Genomic DNA, 19,055 nt, shown 5'->3' with positions numbered 1-19,055 from the left:
CAAGAACTTGTAGTACTAGAAAAGCAGGAACTTTTTCATGGGAGAGGATCATTTGTAGTTGCAACAACCTGTGATGAGGAAGGGAGACCACACAGGATGTTGTATTTAGTCTTGCTCCAATGAATTCTAGAGCCTGCATGGGAGACCATTGTGATTTTTCTTTGTTGACTGAAATGTCTAATGTTTTGGCAAGATGTAGAATGAAGTCTATGGTGTAAGCAGTAGATGCCTTGAGAGGGGTGGTGAGGAGCCAGTCGTCTAGATATGGAAATGCACAGAATCCCTGTAGTCTCAAATGAGTTGCTATGACTGCCAAGCATTTGGTAAACACCCTGGGGGCTGTGGTGAGGCTGAAGGGCAGCGCTCAAAACTGGTAATGACTGGTTCCTAGCCAAAAGTGTGGAGATACCTTCTGGAGTGCTTGTCCATCTTTATGTGGTAATACGCATCCTGAAGATCTATAGAGCACATCCAATCATACTTCTCTACAAAGGGAAGAACAGACTGAACCGTGACCATCCGGAATTTTGTTTCACAAATTTGTTTAATAGGCTGAGATCCAAGATTAGTCTCCAGTCCCCTGTCTTTTTTGGCACTAAAAATAATCTTGAGTAGAATCTGGATCCTCTCTGATCTGGTGGGACTGCTTGGATGACTTTTTTGAAGCAGATTTTGAATTTCTAAGGCTGCTAGAGCCCTCTGATTGGGTGGAACATCAGGGATTCACTGTTGAAGTCTTGGAAAAAGAGTGAAAGGGATGCGATAACCTCTGATGATAATTTTCTGCACCCAGGTATCTGAAGTTATCATTAGCCAGGCGTATAAAAGATTTTCACTGCATCAGACTGCTTCCAGAGGTAAGCAATGGGGCTTCTGTTCAGGAGTACTGATAGGGTTGTCCAGAAAAAAATCTCTGGAGCCCTGGTTATGCGGACCCCCTCTGCCACAGGAGGGGCATCTTCCAGAAGACTTCCCCCCTCTGCCCTGGGGGGGGATTACTCACCACGTGTATCCCAAAAAGGCCTTTGGGTCTTCTTGAACCACATTTTTTCACTCCTCAGATTCCTGGAGCAAGGTCGTCGTGGACTAGGAAAACACATGCCCACAGCAGAAAGAGTATTTCCATCCATTTCTCACCTGGCTAATGAGTCTCTAACTTTTGGGACAAACAATGAAGTACCATCAACAGCAGCACTAATAAAGGAAGACTTAAAGGACTCTGCAAAATCACACTAGCGCATCCAGGCATGGCGCCTAATGGCAACTCAGACGTCCCTTCAGCTGTATGCGCAATAAGCCACATGGATGAATTTGAGATAGATTTCAGGGTGGCAAGCTGACAGGGAACACTTTATCAAACCTAGTCAGACACTGCTCCTGCTAGGGTGTCTGAAACCTCAGTTATCAGATCCCTTTGGAGTCTAGTGAAGTGTGCCAAAAAGTTCAAGGACTGAATAGCGAAGGTCGTTGAAGCAAAGACCCACTTCCCAAATCTGTCCAACATGCGGGACTCTCAGGAGGATGGAAATGGAACTTCAGTGAGTTCTTTTTGTGGCCGCCACCACCACCATGGCATGCATTCACTGCTACACCCTTAGACCAATGGGGCTGATCCTCTGGGGCTGAATTTTCTGGGTAATATGCTCTATGGAGTCAGGTGCCTTCCACACTCACTGAATGATCAATTTGACTACATTGTCATTGGGTGGGGTCACCCAAGAAGTAGATGGACGGGCACAAAAAGCTTGCAAGAAAACAGATTCCTCAGAGAATGGGCTGGAGGGCTTCCAATCACCCCTCTGTTTTAATATTTCCAGGATGTCACCAAAGGATGCATCTCAGAAAGGGGACCATGAGGACCCTTCCCCTTCATCGTAATATGCATCTTCAGTGACCGATTCTTCTGGAGAATCTAGGTGCCTACTCTTGCTTGTCCTTTTATAGGGTGGCTCCTCAGGGGGAAGTTCTGAGGAGGACTCCTAAGAGGGGGGGACCCTGAACTGGGGTATCATGCAGATCTTGTGCCTGCTGTCCAGACGTAGCAGACTGACAGCTGCTAATCAGAGGAAGCAAAAATATGGCACTCAAGAGGATGGAACCAAACGGGAGCCTGCAGAGGCCAAGGCTCTCCATAATTTGGAAGGCAGGATCACCCAAAGAGGGATGGGCACCTGGAACAGAGAAAGAAAAAGCTCAGAACCAGGGTCACACCCCGCTCTGATGAGCTGCTAATCAGAGAAGGAGCCGAGAGTGGGCTTGAAACTGCCATGGTCCCAAGAGCCACAGACGGCACCATAGTGACAACTGAAACCAGTCCAAGGATTTCGGAACACACAGCCAAACTACGGTTCCAGGGGTGTGACAGTTCCAAAGGAGCCAAAGATCACAGAATAGATGCTGGTGCAGAGGTGAAATCCACCGTCAGCACCGTGGTAGATGGCACCAGCAGCGTTGAAGCAAGGAGCTCCAAAATCTGGAAAGAGGAAAAACTGGAGAAGTCCTGGGAGAGTAAGCCTCAGCTGCAGGCAGGAGGGAGGTTTGTGAGGGTGCAGGAAGGCCTCTGGCCGCTAAAAGCTGGTCCACTAATCTGACCACGTTCAGTTCTGAGAGACTCCTGAAGGAACGGATTGACATTCCTGAAGGGGACTTGGGTCTTTCCAGAAATGGGCTCTGTGGCTGACCCAGAAAAAGGGTCTATCAAAGGGGAATATCTACTCTGGGATAAATTGAAAGAATCATCCTTTGGCACCATGGGCTATTGAAAGGAAGAAGGTGGAACTGAATGAGAAGATGCAACTATTGTCAGTGCTGGAGAGGTCGTCGGCGCCAAAGTGGTTTGAGCTTGTTCAGTACTTGATGGCACTGATGTTGACTGCGTTGTCTTTGGTGCCAGAGGTGATGATAATGACACTTTTGGTACCTTGGCCTTCAGTTCTGAAGAGACTGTTGGAACCTGGGGTTTCTGAGATTTTGTTTCATGTACCTCCGCGGAAGACTGCACCAAATGGCTCTGTTTCTTTGTTTCAGACTTGAGAGATTTTGAAGTCTCCACCTCAGATAGAGCTTCACCAAAGGGACACTTTAACAAGCCTTTCAAAATCAACTTATTCCATCTCTCTGCAAAAGCTCGGGCACTAAAGCCCTTATAAATGTTACAAGGTATTTATTTCCAAGTGAGGTACTCCCAGACAGTACATGCAAGAAAGATGCCCATCAGAATTGGTCATCTTTCTGCCACAGTCCTTGCATTGTTTAATCCGAGATGTCCCTTGTTACTTCTCTGCTATGTTATCTAGTTAGTGACACATCACACACACACAAACACACTACACTAGCTCAAAGAAAGGATGGAAAAAATAGTTCGAAAGATTTTTTTTTTTTTTTGGGATATAACAACTATGGTACAGAAGAAATACCCAATAAAGGGAAATAAGGGAGAGAAAGCACAAGAAAAATACTAACAATGGTATTAGAGATTACCAATGGTAAGAGGGAAGAAGAGGCCTGTTACCAACAATGGTAAGAAACTTACCGTAATGTAAAAGGAGTGGGTAGAAAGATCCAAAAAACAGTCACTCACTCGATAAACTAGTTAATGACACTAACCAGTAAAAGAAATGGAGTCTTAATCAAAGATATTCAAAAAAACAATAATCACAAGTACAAATTTTAAGCACTTAGCCGAGAGCATCGGCTGACGCATCCAATTTTCTACAAGTCAAACAATATCAGAGGTAATAGGAAGAAGGGCTTTGTGGCTAGAGCCTTGGCTCAAGAGTTTTTGGCTGGCGTGAGCTGTGTATAACAAAACACAGCACTGGAATCTGAAAGTATAGAGGGTGCCGGTGCTGGGTCCAAGTTGCTTTGAGGAACCACTGCAATTTTCTCATATGCAGTCTGGCTAGAGGAATCATGAGAATTGCAAAGGCCACTAATCCTAACATCCTGAGATAGTCCTTGGTTGTTGAGAGGGTTGGAAAATAGCAGAAACTGTTCCTTGTAGAAGTTTACTTATGATAGGTTTTCTTCCTCAGGACAAAGTGATGTATACATGAAGCAAACTAAAAACACTATCACTGAAATAAAATGGGGAATGATTTTTCAAGGTTTACTTGAAAACCCAGGCTGAGAAAAAGGTTGCTGACAAAGAAGAAATTGACCGCTAAGAAAAAAGTCTGCAAAAATAATGCAATCAATTACATAAGGAAAAATGCGAATGCCTTGTAACCTGCAATAAGCTATTACTGGAGCCAGACACATTATAAACCCTTTTGGAACTGCACAATACAACTGGTACAGCAGAGAACTGAAAATGTGAACCAGGCACAAAAAACTCAAAGCATATGACTTCTTGAGAACTGGAATGGGATGATGGGCATCATTTAAGTCTAGAGTTACTAGAATCCTGGAAAGAGAAAGGAGAGGTAACAGAGACTGTAGAGAAAGCATTTTAAAATTTTGATGTGCAGGTTTAAAAATGAGAGGTCTAGCTCATATCTTCAGGTTCCTGCCTTCTTTCGCACCAGAAACATTGAGTAAAATCTTCTGTTTGACCTGGTGAGAAGGACCCTAATTGCTCCCTCAGACAGCATTTGATTCAAAATAGGTGGAAACAATGAGGTCTTCCATCTTTTTCTGATGGACTAGAGTTAGCAGCTATAAGGTGCTTGGAAAAAGAAGACTTATAACGGGGAAAGAACTGCAGGATCTGTTTTAAGATACCTAAAAAGAAATCTTTGAGACTGTGGAACTTTATACAATTTATCAGATTTCCTAGGACCTCATGGCTGACTATCAGAACTGCTGGATGCACTAAAAGCATTTACTAGGTCTGCTAAATGGGTTGCCACTGGTTGTGAAGAATCTACTTGCATCAACTCGTATCATCTTTGCTGGGTCTCGTACATTTATTTTGGTTCCCACTTAAAAGTCCCTTCATTCTGCTAATGGTGTCATAAAAAAAAGAACTCCTCATTTGGAGGATCTGAAGACATATTTTCCTCAGACTCCGATTCCTAGTTATCTGGTTTAGAAATTTGTGAGGCATAGTACAAGCCTACGTACTGCACACCTGACTCAAAAAATCATAAGGGGTGGGGACAGTTTTCTTTTAGATTGTTGAGTAGACAGTGGCCAAAAGGCTTTAAATAAGTACACGCCAATGGCAAACATTTGTTCTTTAGGTGAAGGGAATGCAGCAGAAGCATGTTTCAGTTTGTGCATCCTTTACCTGGGACTGTCTGTTGAAAAGGAGCTCTCTGGCATACAGTCATCTCCCTGGGAGTCAGATTCCTCAGTACAGCTCTGCAAGGGAACATCCATCTGCCCGCAGATTCCTCAGTACAGCTCTGCAAGGGAACATCCATCTGCCCCCATCTAGTTCCCAATAACGGTGTTTTTATTTTCTGTCCAAAGTGGATGCATGAGTGGCCTTAATCATGTGCTTGTCTCTTGGTGACTTTGTGAGAGTTTAGAGAAAACAACTGACTATTAGTGGGCTCCAAAATGGACAAAGCAAAGTTGCTTGCTGAAGGTCGGGGTAAAGAGGAGGCTAGAATGAAGCCAAAACCACCATGGATACTTTTCTCTTCCTAAGGACCAGATGGGAAATGTCTGAGGAACTGGGACCTTGCTCCATTGTTCTACAGGTGAAAGCATTCAACTATTGGTTTTCTAAATGTAATAGGACAGAATTACACCTGCTTAAGAGTTTTAGGAGTGAAGTACATACACACTGAACAGGACTGAATGTTGTGTTCCTTCCCTTAAAAAAGGGAGACATATAATAATCTTTACAAAGAATCTGGCAACCACACAAACACTTCCCCTTTCTCTTAGGCACAAGGTCAGATAACAAAAAATCTGCTTACAAAAACTCCCCAATGTGGTTACTTCTCTATCTACTTGATAGAAACTAGCCTACCGATGAACCTGGGAAGTAGAAATGGAGAATGACACTTGCTGGTTGCTTCAATGGTAAGAAAGTTCTGATTTTTGTCACCTGTAGACCTGCTTTTAGCATTAGCATCATTAGTTGTACACAGCGTGGAAGGTACCATAAAAGCTTTGGAAGGTTGATGGATGTCCAGTCCTTGGCAGAATATATCCTACCTAGCATAGGCTACTGCAACAGTAATCCAACAATGAATATTTGAAAATACCTGGACCATGCTGAGAAATATAAGAATTTTGAAGTGACAAGGTCTGATGGGGATGTGAAGATATGCATCCTTGAGTTCCACAAAGGATAACAGTCTCCTGATGTTATTCCTGTACACTGGACCTCAGGTATTCAATCTTTAACTTTTTAACTCCGACACTGGTTTATCTTATATAAGAATAATCAACACAAGAAAGAACACTTGTACAGATCCCCTACAACCAAGTTCTGGTGTTAGGTTGGACACCCGCAGAGAAAAGCTAGCAGGAAGGAGGGAGGACAAAATTAAATTCATCTCTAATGAGTGTTATTATTCTAGTGGTTGAAAGTAAGACAAAAGGACATTTCTGTTAATTTCAAATCACAACCAAGGAAGAGCATTCCATACACAAAACAGTCTGGAATGCTATTAGTCCAGTTGTTGAAGTTCCCCCACCCCACATGCATACACAATTTGAAGTGGCAAGATCTGTGGGGTATGTGGGTGTAATCATTCTTACAATCCAGGCAGGTTAAGAAGCTACCGGGTTTCACTGTGATTGCATGTACCTCAAGGACTCCAACTTGTGTTTTTTTTTTTTTTTTTTTTTAAATAAATCACATATCTGTTATTAACACTGATGCCCAAAAACAAATGAAAGCTGTTTTCCTTAATTAGTACCACAGAGAACCCTGAAAAGATTTCCTAATTTTGGTTGACTGTTGGGAATGAACTAGACACTGGTATGGGAACACTGCCAGCTGTGAAAAAGGGGTTCTTTGTTTAACCAAAGTCTGAAAAGACTGTTTTCTGGTGTAGATGTGATGTCTTGATGGGACTTGACTCCTATAGCTTTGTAGTAAAAGAAGGCAGTCTGAAGATGAAGTCTTTAGAGGGCCTGCAGTTCTGCTACTTCAGCAATTTTAAGTACTTGGCAATCTTGGTTAGGACTACGCAAAAAAGAAAATCATGGATGGGACAAGCAAGAGCATGAATCTGGATAAGCACCTTCGTTACACTGCTTTTAGCAAAGAAAACTCCAAGATCTACAGTAACTGAATTGACTACCAATTTTGCAGGCAAATTGGAAAGGGTCCACTGTAACAATGATGGCTTATCCTGAGTAAAGGATGACATATTATTAAGCGTATTGCCTATTTTGCTGCTCCAGAGCAAATTCTGTCTTTGTTAATTTAAGCCAGATGAAAACAGCTTGGACATTATACAAAACTGATACAAGGTTGCCATCAAACCTGCCATACCAAAATTTTCTTCCAAGCTTAAAATTATCTTTGTCTAAAGGGTCATATAATGCAGCAGAGGTACACATACACAACAGACATCTTCCTTCAGAAAGCTACAATACAAAACCAACAAAATGTAATCTTGTACTCAGCTTTACAATGATATTCTGAGAATAATTAATTTACTTTTTTACCTGTTCACATTCCAGCTGTAAACACCACTGTGCAAGATAACTCGCTGTTTCTTCACAGATCAAGTCTGGAAATTCAGACAGAAATCTTAGACTGTCATCCCATCGGCTGAGCATACCTGATAAGTATTAAGTTGAAAAAAAAAGTTAATGTGCAGAATTAGTTAAAACAGTTATCTATTCATTCATTTTCCAGCACGATAAACTCACCCAGATAAATATCAATCCCTGTGTAACTTGTTAGATAACAAATTGATACACAAACAGAACCCAAGTTGTTAGGGTGGGCAGTTGCACCACCTCAAAAGACCCATAACTAGCAGTTTGTCTTTGGGTCACTCCTCTTTCTCAGAGGTCAAAGCTAATGTTAAGGGTTTGCAGCTGACAAAGTTCATCCCAGAGGCACAATGATTCTCTGAGAGGGCCTGTCCCAAACAAATCCTACATGCTGGCCACAAATTCAACCCTAACCCCTCTCCCAATAACTCCTCACTCAAAACTGCAACACAATTAAATTCTGATTTCATACATAGTATAGTATATGTCTAACCAAGGGATTCCCCAGCATCTAATCCTAACCCTGGTCAGCAGCCACCAGTATCAACACATCTTTCAACTTCAAACCTGTGCCTACACTCTGTATACAAGTATTCAAACAGTGCTCTACTTCAACTGATGACCATCCAAGTGAAAACCTTAAAATAGTGGCCAGTAGCATTTCCTACCATGTCTCAATCATTACAAATAGGTCAATCTGTGAATTATACATTCACGCTCTGGAAAGTCAGACATTTTCCCTCCACACATAGGAGGAAATTCAACATACATTAATTTTAGGCCTATAGCAATCTTAGCCACCTCTCCAAAATACTTTAAAAATGTATTAAAAACAATTTAAACTATTTCCTGCAGGAAGAACCCATATTGTTCACACAACATGGCTACTGTCCTTCCTATAGTACTAACACTGTACTTTTAATCTATATAGATACTGTCAATAAAGCTAGAGATAACAACAAACTAGTTTCCTCCTTATTTATAGACTTGTCTAAAGCCATCAACACAGTTTGTCACAGCAAATTTCTACTTCAAATGTCCTCAGTAGCCCACAATATCCTCTCTCAGCCCACCATTTTATGGTTCTAAAGCTACCTATCAAATAGGTATGAGTCAGTAAAACAGCACGCTGCCCTCTCTCCACATCTCCCACTCACCAGCAGTGTACCAGAAGGCTCTATCCTTGGTCCCCTCCTCCTTAACGTTCTCACAAACACCCTCCATACATCCACACAGCAGGCCTCCCTATTACAGTACGCAGAGGACACCACACTCATTTGCACATCTGACAAATTACTCACGAAGCCTGAACGGCAACCAAAACACAGCTTTGTTACTCACAATTCATGCTCAACCATAAAAAAACAAAAAAATTACTACTTTTTCCCCACAAATCCCTCTCCTTTGAAAAACTAAGTCCTCTCTCTCTTGATAATACAAATGAGATCACTTCTCATAGCAAATTATTAGGGAAACCTGGTTCAAAGCTGCAGAGAGTACCCTGGCCTTGCCTGGTTACTCATCCAATCATACATTCAGACCCCAAACTGTGGGCAGCAAAGCCAAAAGAGGTGGAGTTTCAATATATAAAGATACACACACCTCTAGGCTGTTCAAACAGTATGACGCACAGAAGACACTCCAGGTGCAGTTAACCATTGACAGGACCCCTAGCTACAGCCCCCCAAATTTGACTCAAGATGTCCACTTATCTGGACCTCTTCGAATCGAACAAGATTCAACCCTTGACCCTGATCCTGGGCGACTAACTACCCAACCATAGACTGGAAAAACTACCAACGCCAGAAAGCAAATGCCCAGAGATTCCTCGATTTTATCAATGCAAGTGCCTTGGAACAGATAGTCGATACCCCCACAAGAGCTGATAATATTTTGGACTTGGTATTAACCAACATGAGTAACCACTGCAGCACCCCTACAGTATCATCCTCCCTGGTAAGATCCGACCATAAAGTGGTCACTTTTGAAGTTAGCATCTCCCCTGATCCCCCTCCCCCAGCTAGGGCCAAACAAAAAAACTTCTCCAAAGCTGATTACAACCTCCTGAGAGATGATATAAACAGCTTCACAGCCCCCTCCCCCTCTGCTGGAAATGGCACCAATGTTCAAATCTACACCAAAGTACTATACAAGCATTTATATAGATGCATGGAATCAGGAATAGACAGCAGGACAAAATTATCCTGTGCAAGGAAGAGTAAACCTGTCTGGTGGACATCTGCAATAAATAAACTATATAACAAAAGGAAAAAAATTGTTGTCCAGGACCAAGAAGGAGCAGGTGCCCAATTGGAAGCTATCTCTTTTTAGCCTGAACAAGCAAATAAGAGCACTAGTGAAATTTGTTAAATCTAACAAAGAGTCCTAATTGACCACATCTACTAGAGACAATCATAAGGCCTTTTTCACATATGTTCACAATCTCAAAGGAAGCACCCCGATCTGCTCAGAACTGGTGGTGAAGGACACCACATACACAGATGCTGCAGATATAGCCAACCTACTTGGCTGACAGACCCAGTGAAAACTTCAACCCTCTGTCCCCCCAATCAGTAAATCAGGACATCCCCAGTACTTGCCCACCTACCCTTCTCTCTAGGGAACAGGTCATCACTGCCCTCTCAAAGGCAAAAAATACAGTCTCCATGGGACCCGATAACATACCAAGCTGCATCCTACATGAACTCGGGCATGAACTTGCAGCACTGTTAGGCACCCTATTCAACCAAAGCCAGAGTACCATCTTTGTCCCCAGCTGAATGGAAGACAGCCACTGTCATCCCTTTACCCAAGGGTGGAGTGTCCACCGATTTGGGAAATTATAGACCCATCAGCCTAACTAGCCTGATCTGCAAAGACATGGAACGGATTATCACGGACCTCATTAACAGGGACATCGGCAACCTCCAAACACTCAACCCCACACAGTTTGGCTTCGTCAAGGGGAGGTCATGTCTATTAAATCTGGTCTACTTCTTTGAGACAGTCACCAAAGCCATGGACAAGGGGAAGACTGTGCACACCACCTACCTTGACCTGGTCAAAGCTTTCGACACTATCCCCCACTGGGGCATAATAGATAAACTCTCTCAACTAGGCATCAATCCGTATGCTATCAGATGGGTAGCGAACTGTCTCACTGACAAAACCCACTTAATCAAAACAGGGGAAGCCACCAGTAATGAGTGGCATACCCCAGGTATAATCTTGGGGCCTCTGTTATTCGGCACATACTTCTCTGAGGTGCAGGCCAAAACCAGTGGGCTACGGCTGACCACGTTTGCAAATGACTGCAAGCTGGACATGGTCATCAATTCCCCAAGTGATGTGGACGTCCTTCCAAGAGGGTCTCACCCACACAAATGACTGGTGTCAGAAACATGGCCTCAAGCTGAAAGCCAAAAAAAATGATTCATCATCCCCTTTGGGGAGAGTGATGTCCCCATATATTATCACATTAATAACAACGTCCTAAGCACCCAGGTTGACAGCAACCTGACTTTTGACCACCATGTTGCTTCCATTGTAAGGAAAGCTTTGTACATGACCCACCTCATAAGTAAGGGTATCTCAGCCAGGGACAAGGAGGTCTTAACATCCCTGTATTCTTCCCTTACTAAGGCCAGTTATCAAGTACAATGCCCCCTTCGGAATGTACCTCGCAAGGCACATGCAGCAGCTGACAGACCACAGATGCTCCTCACCATTAGAATCCAGGGCCCCAAACATCTACCCTACACAAATAGGTTTTGCCTCTCTATTCAGTTTCATACAGACTCCTCAAGAGGTGACCTCTGTGTGGCATACAAAGCAATCTCATACCCCGCCTTGATGGGACTGCTGCACATTTGGAAGTCAAGGTCCACTTGAGTAACCCGCATGCTCAACCTGGTCTGTGACATCAACAGGGTTTGTTGGGATAGATTTGTGCCCCAGAGACTTCCCCCATCTGTGGAATAGACTTCCACTTCCACTGCAGAGTCCCTCATTATCCCTTTTCAAGCTCAACCTGGATAATTGGATGGGAAACCGAAAAATACACTCCTGGGATTCTACCTGTGTCCCTGCTGGAGAGGGGCTTTGGGTGCCAACTTGTCTAAACATGGGCTAAACTCTTGGCTAGGCTTATGAGGGCCTCAGGGCCCATAGCCTAGTAACTTCCTATGATGATCTTAAGTTAGACTGCACATATAAAATTGCATAAAAAAAAAAAATCAAAAACTAGGGATGCTTTATAGAGACTAAAACTTTCTCAGACACAACTAAATCTACACTTGCAACTATTTACATCGTTTCTACACTTCTTTACAGCCCTCCCATCCTTATTAACCTTCAGGCATCATAAAACTCAAAACTTGAACAATGCCATAACAAAGTCACTAAATTTGCAGCAAATATCCCTTTTAGAACCAACCAATGGATAGCACTAAGTCCTAAATTGGTTAGAGATACCTCCTCAACTAACATATACACAGCTACTTACCACCTACATTATTATCCAAAATCTATCTGCTTGTCCAGCACTTAACAGTCTACTCAACTATGTTCCCACTCAGTCATTACGATCCAATGACCAAACCCTCCCGTCTATCCATACACTTAGCAAATCTGCTGGGAATTTTCTGTGCTTGTACTATGTTGCTAAGGTCTGGAACTCCTTATCTGGATCCATCAGGTCAATATCCTCCCTCCCTTCCTCCCCATCCTTCAAAACCATTCTGAAAGACTTCTTAGCCAAAAGCTGGCTCTGTTGTTGCTCAACACCAGAATAAACTATATCCTTACATGTACACAAATATCTATTCATCCTTACTTTACCTTCTTCACTCACTTCTTTACTTCTATCAATTTCTCTCCCCTGGCTCTCCCTAAATATACTATAAGCCTGCTTTTCTTTCACTTCGTAATGCAATTTCTGTTTGCATTATACTAGCTTACCTTTAATTTCTCTACAAACTGGCTAAGAATTTTCTAACCATTAAATTCCTATCATATAACTTGTCTATTTTTAACCACTGTTTTTGTATCATGTCTAATTTGGTATAATTATTTGAACTGCATTTGTTTTTTATATTATTTTCAACTATTATAAAATAATTGTTCTTAAAATGCTTTATAATATTTCAGTAATCAAATGTCTATAAATAAATAAAAATAAGAAATAGTTGTGTGCCATAACCATAGACTAGATAAAAATGCCAAGATGTGTATAAATCATGTGACTCCTATTCTTCTTCTTCTTCTTTCGGCTTTTTCCCGGTTAGGGGTCGCCACAGCGGATCATCTGTCCGCTCATGATTGGCAGTGGAGTTTTACGGTGTCGATTTGCCAGCCCGGCACCCAACCATCCACAGAAGGCACACACCGCACACACACACACCTAGGGCCAATTTAGTGTGCTCAATTCACCTACAGCATTGTCTTTGTGATGTGGGAGGAAACCGGAGCACCCGGAGGAAACCCACGCGACCACAGGGAGGACAAGCAGACTCCACTATCATATTGACAAGGGATCCAAGAACCTATGCTGAATGTGAATGGTCCCTTAAATCCCCATGTATCCCCTTCTCATCGCACAACTTATATCTAAAAGAATTGCATCTAGAGCCAGAGATGTATTTGTTCCATTGTACTCACAATCCTGAAGTATAATGCCCCTTTCCGTATGTATTTGTCCAAACACTTGTCATAACTTGAACGACCACAGTGCCAACAACACTTTCTCACTAAATAAATCAAGGGCCTAAATCATAAAAAATATGCAAACTGTCTCAAAGCCTTGACTCTCTCTTTAGGATCACACAGGCTACTAAGAGGCTACCTCTGCCTTGCAAACAGAACTTCAGTAGTCTCTATGGTACCACTGGATTTGCTAATGTAATAGTTCTGATAGAATAATCACCTGCTCAAGGGATCTCAATCTCTTTTGCTCAATAGATATAACATGTTGGACAGATAGGGGTGCATCACACAGAATACAATTTCTATTGAACTGTCTTTCATTTTATATAATGCAAAGTACTGCTTTTGCTCTATTCAAATGTTACTTGTGTAATCTCAAATTCACCCCAGCATAGCACTTCTGACCATCATGGATAGGAGGAACTTGTAAAAGTCCTAACATACTTTTTTTATGGTCATCTCTGGTTTATTTTTTGCAAAACATAAGGACTAAACAGAGAATGTAACACTAGGCTTCTTAAGATCCTCACAGATCAAGAAGTGCACACTGACCACTGTTGTGTTAACAGATTGCTTGGCTGAACTGGGTCTACGGCTAGCCTACGGTCCATAGTAAAAGAAAGCTTAACAGTCTTAGACTCCCTAATCAGGCTGCTGTAATAAGTAATAAAATAAGCATTCTACAGTGCATACAGCCTGTATAACATGTTCCCCCTGCTTACTTCATCTCACAATTGCTAAAGAAATAAATATCTATACAAAATTCAGGTTAAAAACTTGCTTACTCCCAACAGTCAGTAAAATTGCCTGGCTAAACTACATCATCTGTACAAAATTCAGGTTAAAAGATGGCTTACTCCCAATAGTCAGTAAATTGTCTGGCTAAACTACAAACTTTGCTTAATACAATACTGAGTAAAACACAGCTCACTTTCAAAAGAATGGAGTAAAATTGGGTAAAATGCAGTGCACTTTAAAAAGAATGGAGTAAAATCACAGTAAAGTTGTATTCTTTAAGACCGCATACTCACAGACCCTGGAAATCCTTGTAGCTTGGTATAGCCCCGCTCCACTTCACCCTTGCTTCGCACCCCACCCTGCCCCCATATCCCACCTGCCCCCACTAGTACTAAATTTAAGCCCAATAAATCACTCCCCCCTCCTATAAGCAATCACAGATAACCCACACCTCCACACACCACCCCCCATACACCACCCCTTCCTGTCAACAACCCTCTTAATTCTCCACCCACATTCCTTACTAAGTAACACTACTATCAAGATGAGACCAATTATGCTCCTCTCAGTTATATAGTTTGGGCTATATCTCCTCACCATCTACGAAAACCAGCCCTATCTTGGCTTTCACCACCCCATATCTCATACCATCTCTGCTCCCTCCTTGAGTGAATCAGACCAACCCCTAGCTCACTACAAACCTATCCTCTCCACTTTTAACAACCACCAACTAACTAGACCACAGTTCATCTCCCCCAAAGCTAGATATTATCATAAAATAATAAGTAAAGCACTGAAACTAATAATCACTGTACAATTTACTCAGAGATGGGGACATCCACCCTAACCCTGGACCCACCCTTCCAACAAGCTCCCAGCCCACTACCACCTTCAACATATGGTCAAATTCCAGGTCCCCTAACTCAGTCCTGACCAGTCACCTAAACATCAGGAATATTAAAGTACAGTTTTGTACCTACCATAAATGTAGATGTCCGAGTGTATACACTGCTGGAGTCATAACACTTGGATTATCCTGCCGTCAGGCGGTCCCTCAGTCGGCCTGAGTTCCAGTGTCTTGGTCCAGCTTCGGTTGCTGTCACTTCTTCCCTGACATCAGTGCGACAGGGGTATACAAGATGCAGCAGACACCATTTTCTTCAGTTTTTCTTGCCCCAGATGTCAGGTGCCCTCCAAAAAGGTAGGCAATGCAAATTGCTAATAAAACATACATAAGAAAAGCAAACAACAACTTACAGCTACCAGCAAATACTCCCCATAGGTAGTAAAGGGTAGAAGACTTGGGTACGTACCAGCAAGTAGGAGGGGAAGGAGGGAGGGTAACCTGGACTGCAGCAGTGTATACACTCGAACATCTATAATTTATGGTAGGTACAAAACTGTACTATGTTCATCATGTTACACTGCTGCAGTCATTACACTTGGGTAGAATCCCAAAGCTGAGGTAGGGTGGCTGGTTCTATAAGGCATTAGGGGTGGCTATAAGGCCCTGCAGCACTGCAGTGGCAAAGCCAGCTCTGGATTTAGAGTTAAAGAGGCAGATGGTAATGCTTGGTGAAGGTATGTACAGAACTCCAAGTTGCTGCTTCCAAAATGTCCTTGGTAGGTACTCCTCTGAGGTAGGCAGTTGAAGTGGCTGTTGCCTTGGTGGAATGAGACCTAATGCTGTTGGGTACAGTTTTCCCATGGTGTGTATAGCAGAAACGTATACACAGTGTCCTACCCATTTTGAAATGGTCTGTTTTGAAATGGCTTTTCCCTGTGCTCCTGCAGCATATGCTACCAACAATTGCTCAGTTTTTCTGAAAGCTTTGGTTTTGTCTAAGTAGAAGTGCAACTGCCTGTGTATGTCCAAAGAATGCAGAAGTCTCTCCCCTTTATTCTGTGGATTTGGATAAATAGTTGGCAAGTGAATAGTTTGGTTTAGAGCCACACTTGATACCACCTTTGGCATAAAAGTAGGGTTTGTTCTTAAAGACACCCTGTCTTGGTGGAAAATGATGAAAGGTTCCACTGCCATTAGTGCCTGTAATTCTGAAACTCTTCATGCTGAGGTTATTGCCAGGAGCAGAGCAGTTTTCCAAGAGACATATTTTAAATCTGCTGTGTTAGCTGGCTCAAAAGGAGGTAAAGTTAATTTTTCCAAAACAAAGTTGAGGTCCCAAGTTGGAGTAGGTGCTCTACAGGGCGGTCTTATGTTTTTAGCCCCTCTGAGGTACTGTTTTAGCAAAGTATTTTAAAAAATTGGTGGGTCCATGTTGTAATGAGCAGAGATGGCAGAGGCGTGGATCTTGATGGATGAAAATGAGGCCTTTGTCCAGCATCTCAGTTAAATATTGTAGTAATATTGTAGTATCTGATGAATATTTGGGACAAGAGGGTCAAGGCTGTGAGCCTGGTTCCAGGCACAAAATCTCTTCCATTTATCCGAATAGGCTTTCCTGGTGCTAGGCCTTCTGGCCTCCAGAATGACATCCATAACAGCTTTAGAGAGAGGCACTGCTTGCATGACTAAGGAATCTTCCATGCAGCCAGGTTTAAAGTCTTTAGCTGGCTATGAAGTATCTGATTGTTGTGCCGAGTCAGAAGATGTGGGATTTGAGGCAAAATCCAGTGTGGACCTTGTGCTAAGTTCTTTAAGATTGGATACCTGTGCTGGCGTGGCTAGTCTGGGGCAATCAGGATCATCTTTGGCTCTTCTTGCCTGGCTTTTATGAGTACCTTTGGAAGGAGAGGTAGTGGTGGGAAAGCATATACTTGTAGGTTTTTCCAGCTGAATGAGAGGGCATCCACTTTCCATGCTTGTGGGTGTTAAGTCCTTGTGCAGAATTTCTGTAGCTGGCAGTTCATTTTTGTGTTATCATTCTGAATATTTGTGGATGTAATTTCCACTCGTGCGGATCCAGGATGTTTCTGCTTAAGTCGTCTGCCAGTGTGTTTTTCTCTCCTGGCAGAAACTGTGCTTGCTGATGAACATGATGGGTTAGAGCGGTGTTCCACAAGGTCATGGTTTGTCTGCAGAGGGGGTAGGAGTGAGTGCCCCCTTGCTTGTTTATGTACCACATAACTGTGGTGTTGTCTGTCTTTAGTAGTAGTTGTCCTGGATGCAGAAGGTCCTTGAAAGCTATAAGGGCATTTTGCACAGCTAGCATCTCTTTCTGATTGATGTGAAGATGCCTTTGTTCTGCAGGCCACTTGCCCTGAATACATTTTCTTGCCATGTGTGCTCCCCAGGCGTAATCCGATGCATCTGTTGTCAGTGTTTGCCTGGCTGTGGGTTGAGTGAAAGGCTGTCCCTTGTTGAGGTGACAAGCTTGAGCCCACCATCAAAACTCCTGTTGAAGGCAAGGAATTAGTGGTATTACTGTTTCCAAACTTTGACAGTGTTGAGACCAGACACTCTTTAGGTACCACTGTAGTTTCCTCATATACAGTCTGGCATATGGAATTAGTAGTATGCAAGATGCCATGTAACCCAAGGCCTGCAGAATTGTTCTTGCAGGGGGTTGGGTCTTTGTTGCCATCAATTGAAAATATTGAGTCAGTTGTCCTTGCTTGTCTGGCGTGAGATAAGCCATCTGGGCCGTTGTATTCAAGCTGGCACCCAGGAATATTACCTCCTGTGAGGGCATTAGTTTTGACTTCTTTTCGTTTACTGTGTACCCTAGGCAACTTAACTTTTTTACAAAAGCCAGATGATTTAGAAGAATGTCCTTGCTCTCTGCTTGAATCAGGCAGTCATCCAGGTACGGATAAATTTTAATTTCTTTCTGTCTGCAAAATGCAATTACTGGTGCCAGGCACTTTGTGAAGACCCTGGGCGCAGTAGATAAGCCAAAGGGCAGTGCAGAGAATTGGTAGTGCATTGAACCAGCTATGAATCTGAGGTATCTTCTGCAGTTTTGCCTGATAGGGACATGCAGGTATGCCTCCTTGAGGTCCAAAGTTACGAGCCAAGCTTTCTTGCCCAGCATGGGAAGAAGCTGCTGTAGTGTCAACATTTTGAATTTTGGAACATCCACGTAAGTGTTTAGAGAAGAAAGATCTAGAATGGGCCTCCAGGCTTTGTCCTTTCTGGGAACCAGAAAGAGTCTTGAGTAAAATCCTTGGCCTTGCTCCTGTGTTGGTACCTTTTGAATAGCTCTCATGTCCATGAGTGCTGTAATTTGTCTTTGAGCCTCTGCCCATTGATTTGGTGGCAGATTTGGCATTCCTTTTAACCTTGGCAGAGTGTGAAAGTGGAACCTGTAAACCTTGAGATACAATGTTGAGAACCCATTTGTCTTTGGTGATCATATGCCAATTATGATAGAAAAGTGCCAGTTTTCCTCCCAAGGGGGCTGCCAAGAGAGAACTGTTTGGCAGCTGTAGTGGGAAGTCATTGGGGCTGTTTTTTATAAGGTTGGGGCCTGTCTTCCCCTTCTTTCTGGGTTGATGCACCCCACTGCCGAGGCCTGTAAGGACCTTGTGGTTGACCTCTATCTTTTGGATGTCTGCATCTGCCCCTTTGAGGTCTGAACTGGAAAGGACCAATTACTTTGTTGGCCAATTTCTGCTAAATCGAGGAGGCTGAACCTGTAAGAAATCCTTCACCGTTTGCACAGATTTTGCCTTATCCTCCATTTTCTTTAATACCTCTTCTGCCTTAACTCCAAATAACACATCCTGCTGCAAAGGTGCATCCAATAGTTTTGATTTAACATGATCTAGTAACGTATGTTCTTTTAACCAAGCATGTCTTCTAATGACAGATCCTGTAACTGCTGTTCTACAGGAGGCCTCTAATGAATCAAAACCACATTGCAAAGTATGTTTTCCCACTTGTTCAGCTGCATGCAATAAATCCTGCATTTCCTTATAATTAGGAGGATCAGAGTTTGGAAGCATTAACTGAGTCATCAAGTATTGCTGATATTTTAGCATGTGAAACTGGCAAGTTAAGGTCCTTATTGCTAAAGTTG

General features: G+C 42.8%; 1 protein-coding gene across 2 annotated transcripts in view; it reads right to left on the bottom strand.

The window, feature by feature from the left end:
- Positions 1-19,055, bottom strand: part of CDC37L1 (cell division cycle 37 like 1) — a 684,318-nt gene that overhangs the window by 414,334 nt on the left and 250,929 nt on the right. For both annotated transcript variants that reach the window (XM_044061102.1, XM_044061103.1), the window contains exon 4: positions 7,579-7,694. In XM_044061102.1, coding sequence (XP_043917037.1) covers positions 7,579-7,694 — 116 coding nt within the window. The remainder of the gene's footprint in view (positions 1-7,578; positions 7,695-19,055) is intronic.

The sequence above is a fragment of the Protopterus annectens genome, chromosome 2.part0, assembly GCF_019279795.1.
Source record: "Protopterus annectens isolate FY-2018-M chromosome 2.part0, PAN1.0, whole genome shotgun sequence".
Lineage (NCBI taxonomy): Eukaryota > Metazoa > Chordata > Ceratodontiformes > Protopteridae > Protopterus > Protopterus annectens.
This window is presented reverse-complemented; position numbering and strand designations above follow the sequence as displayed.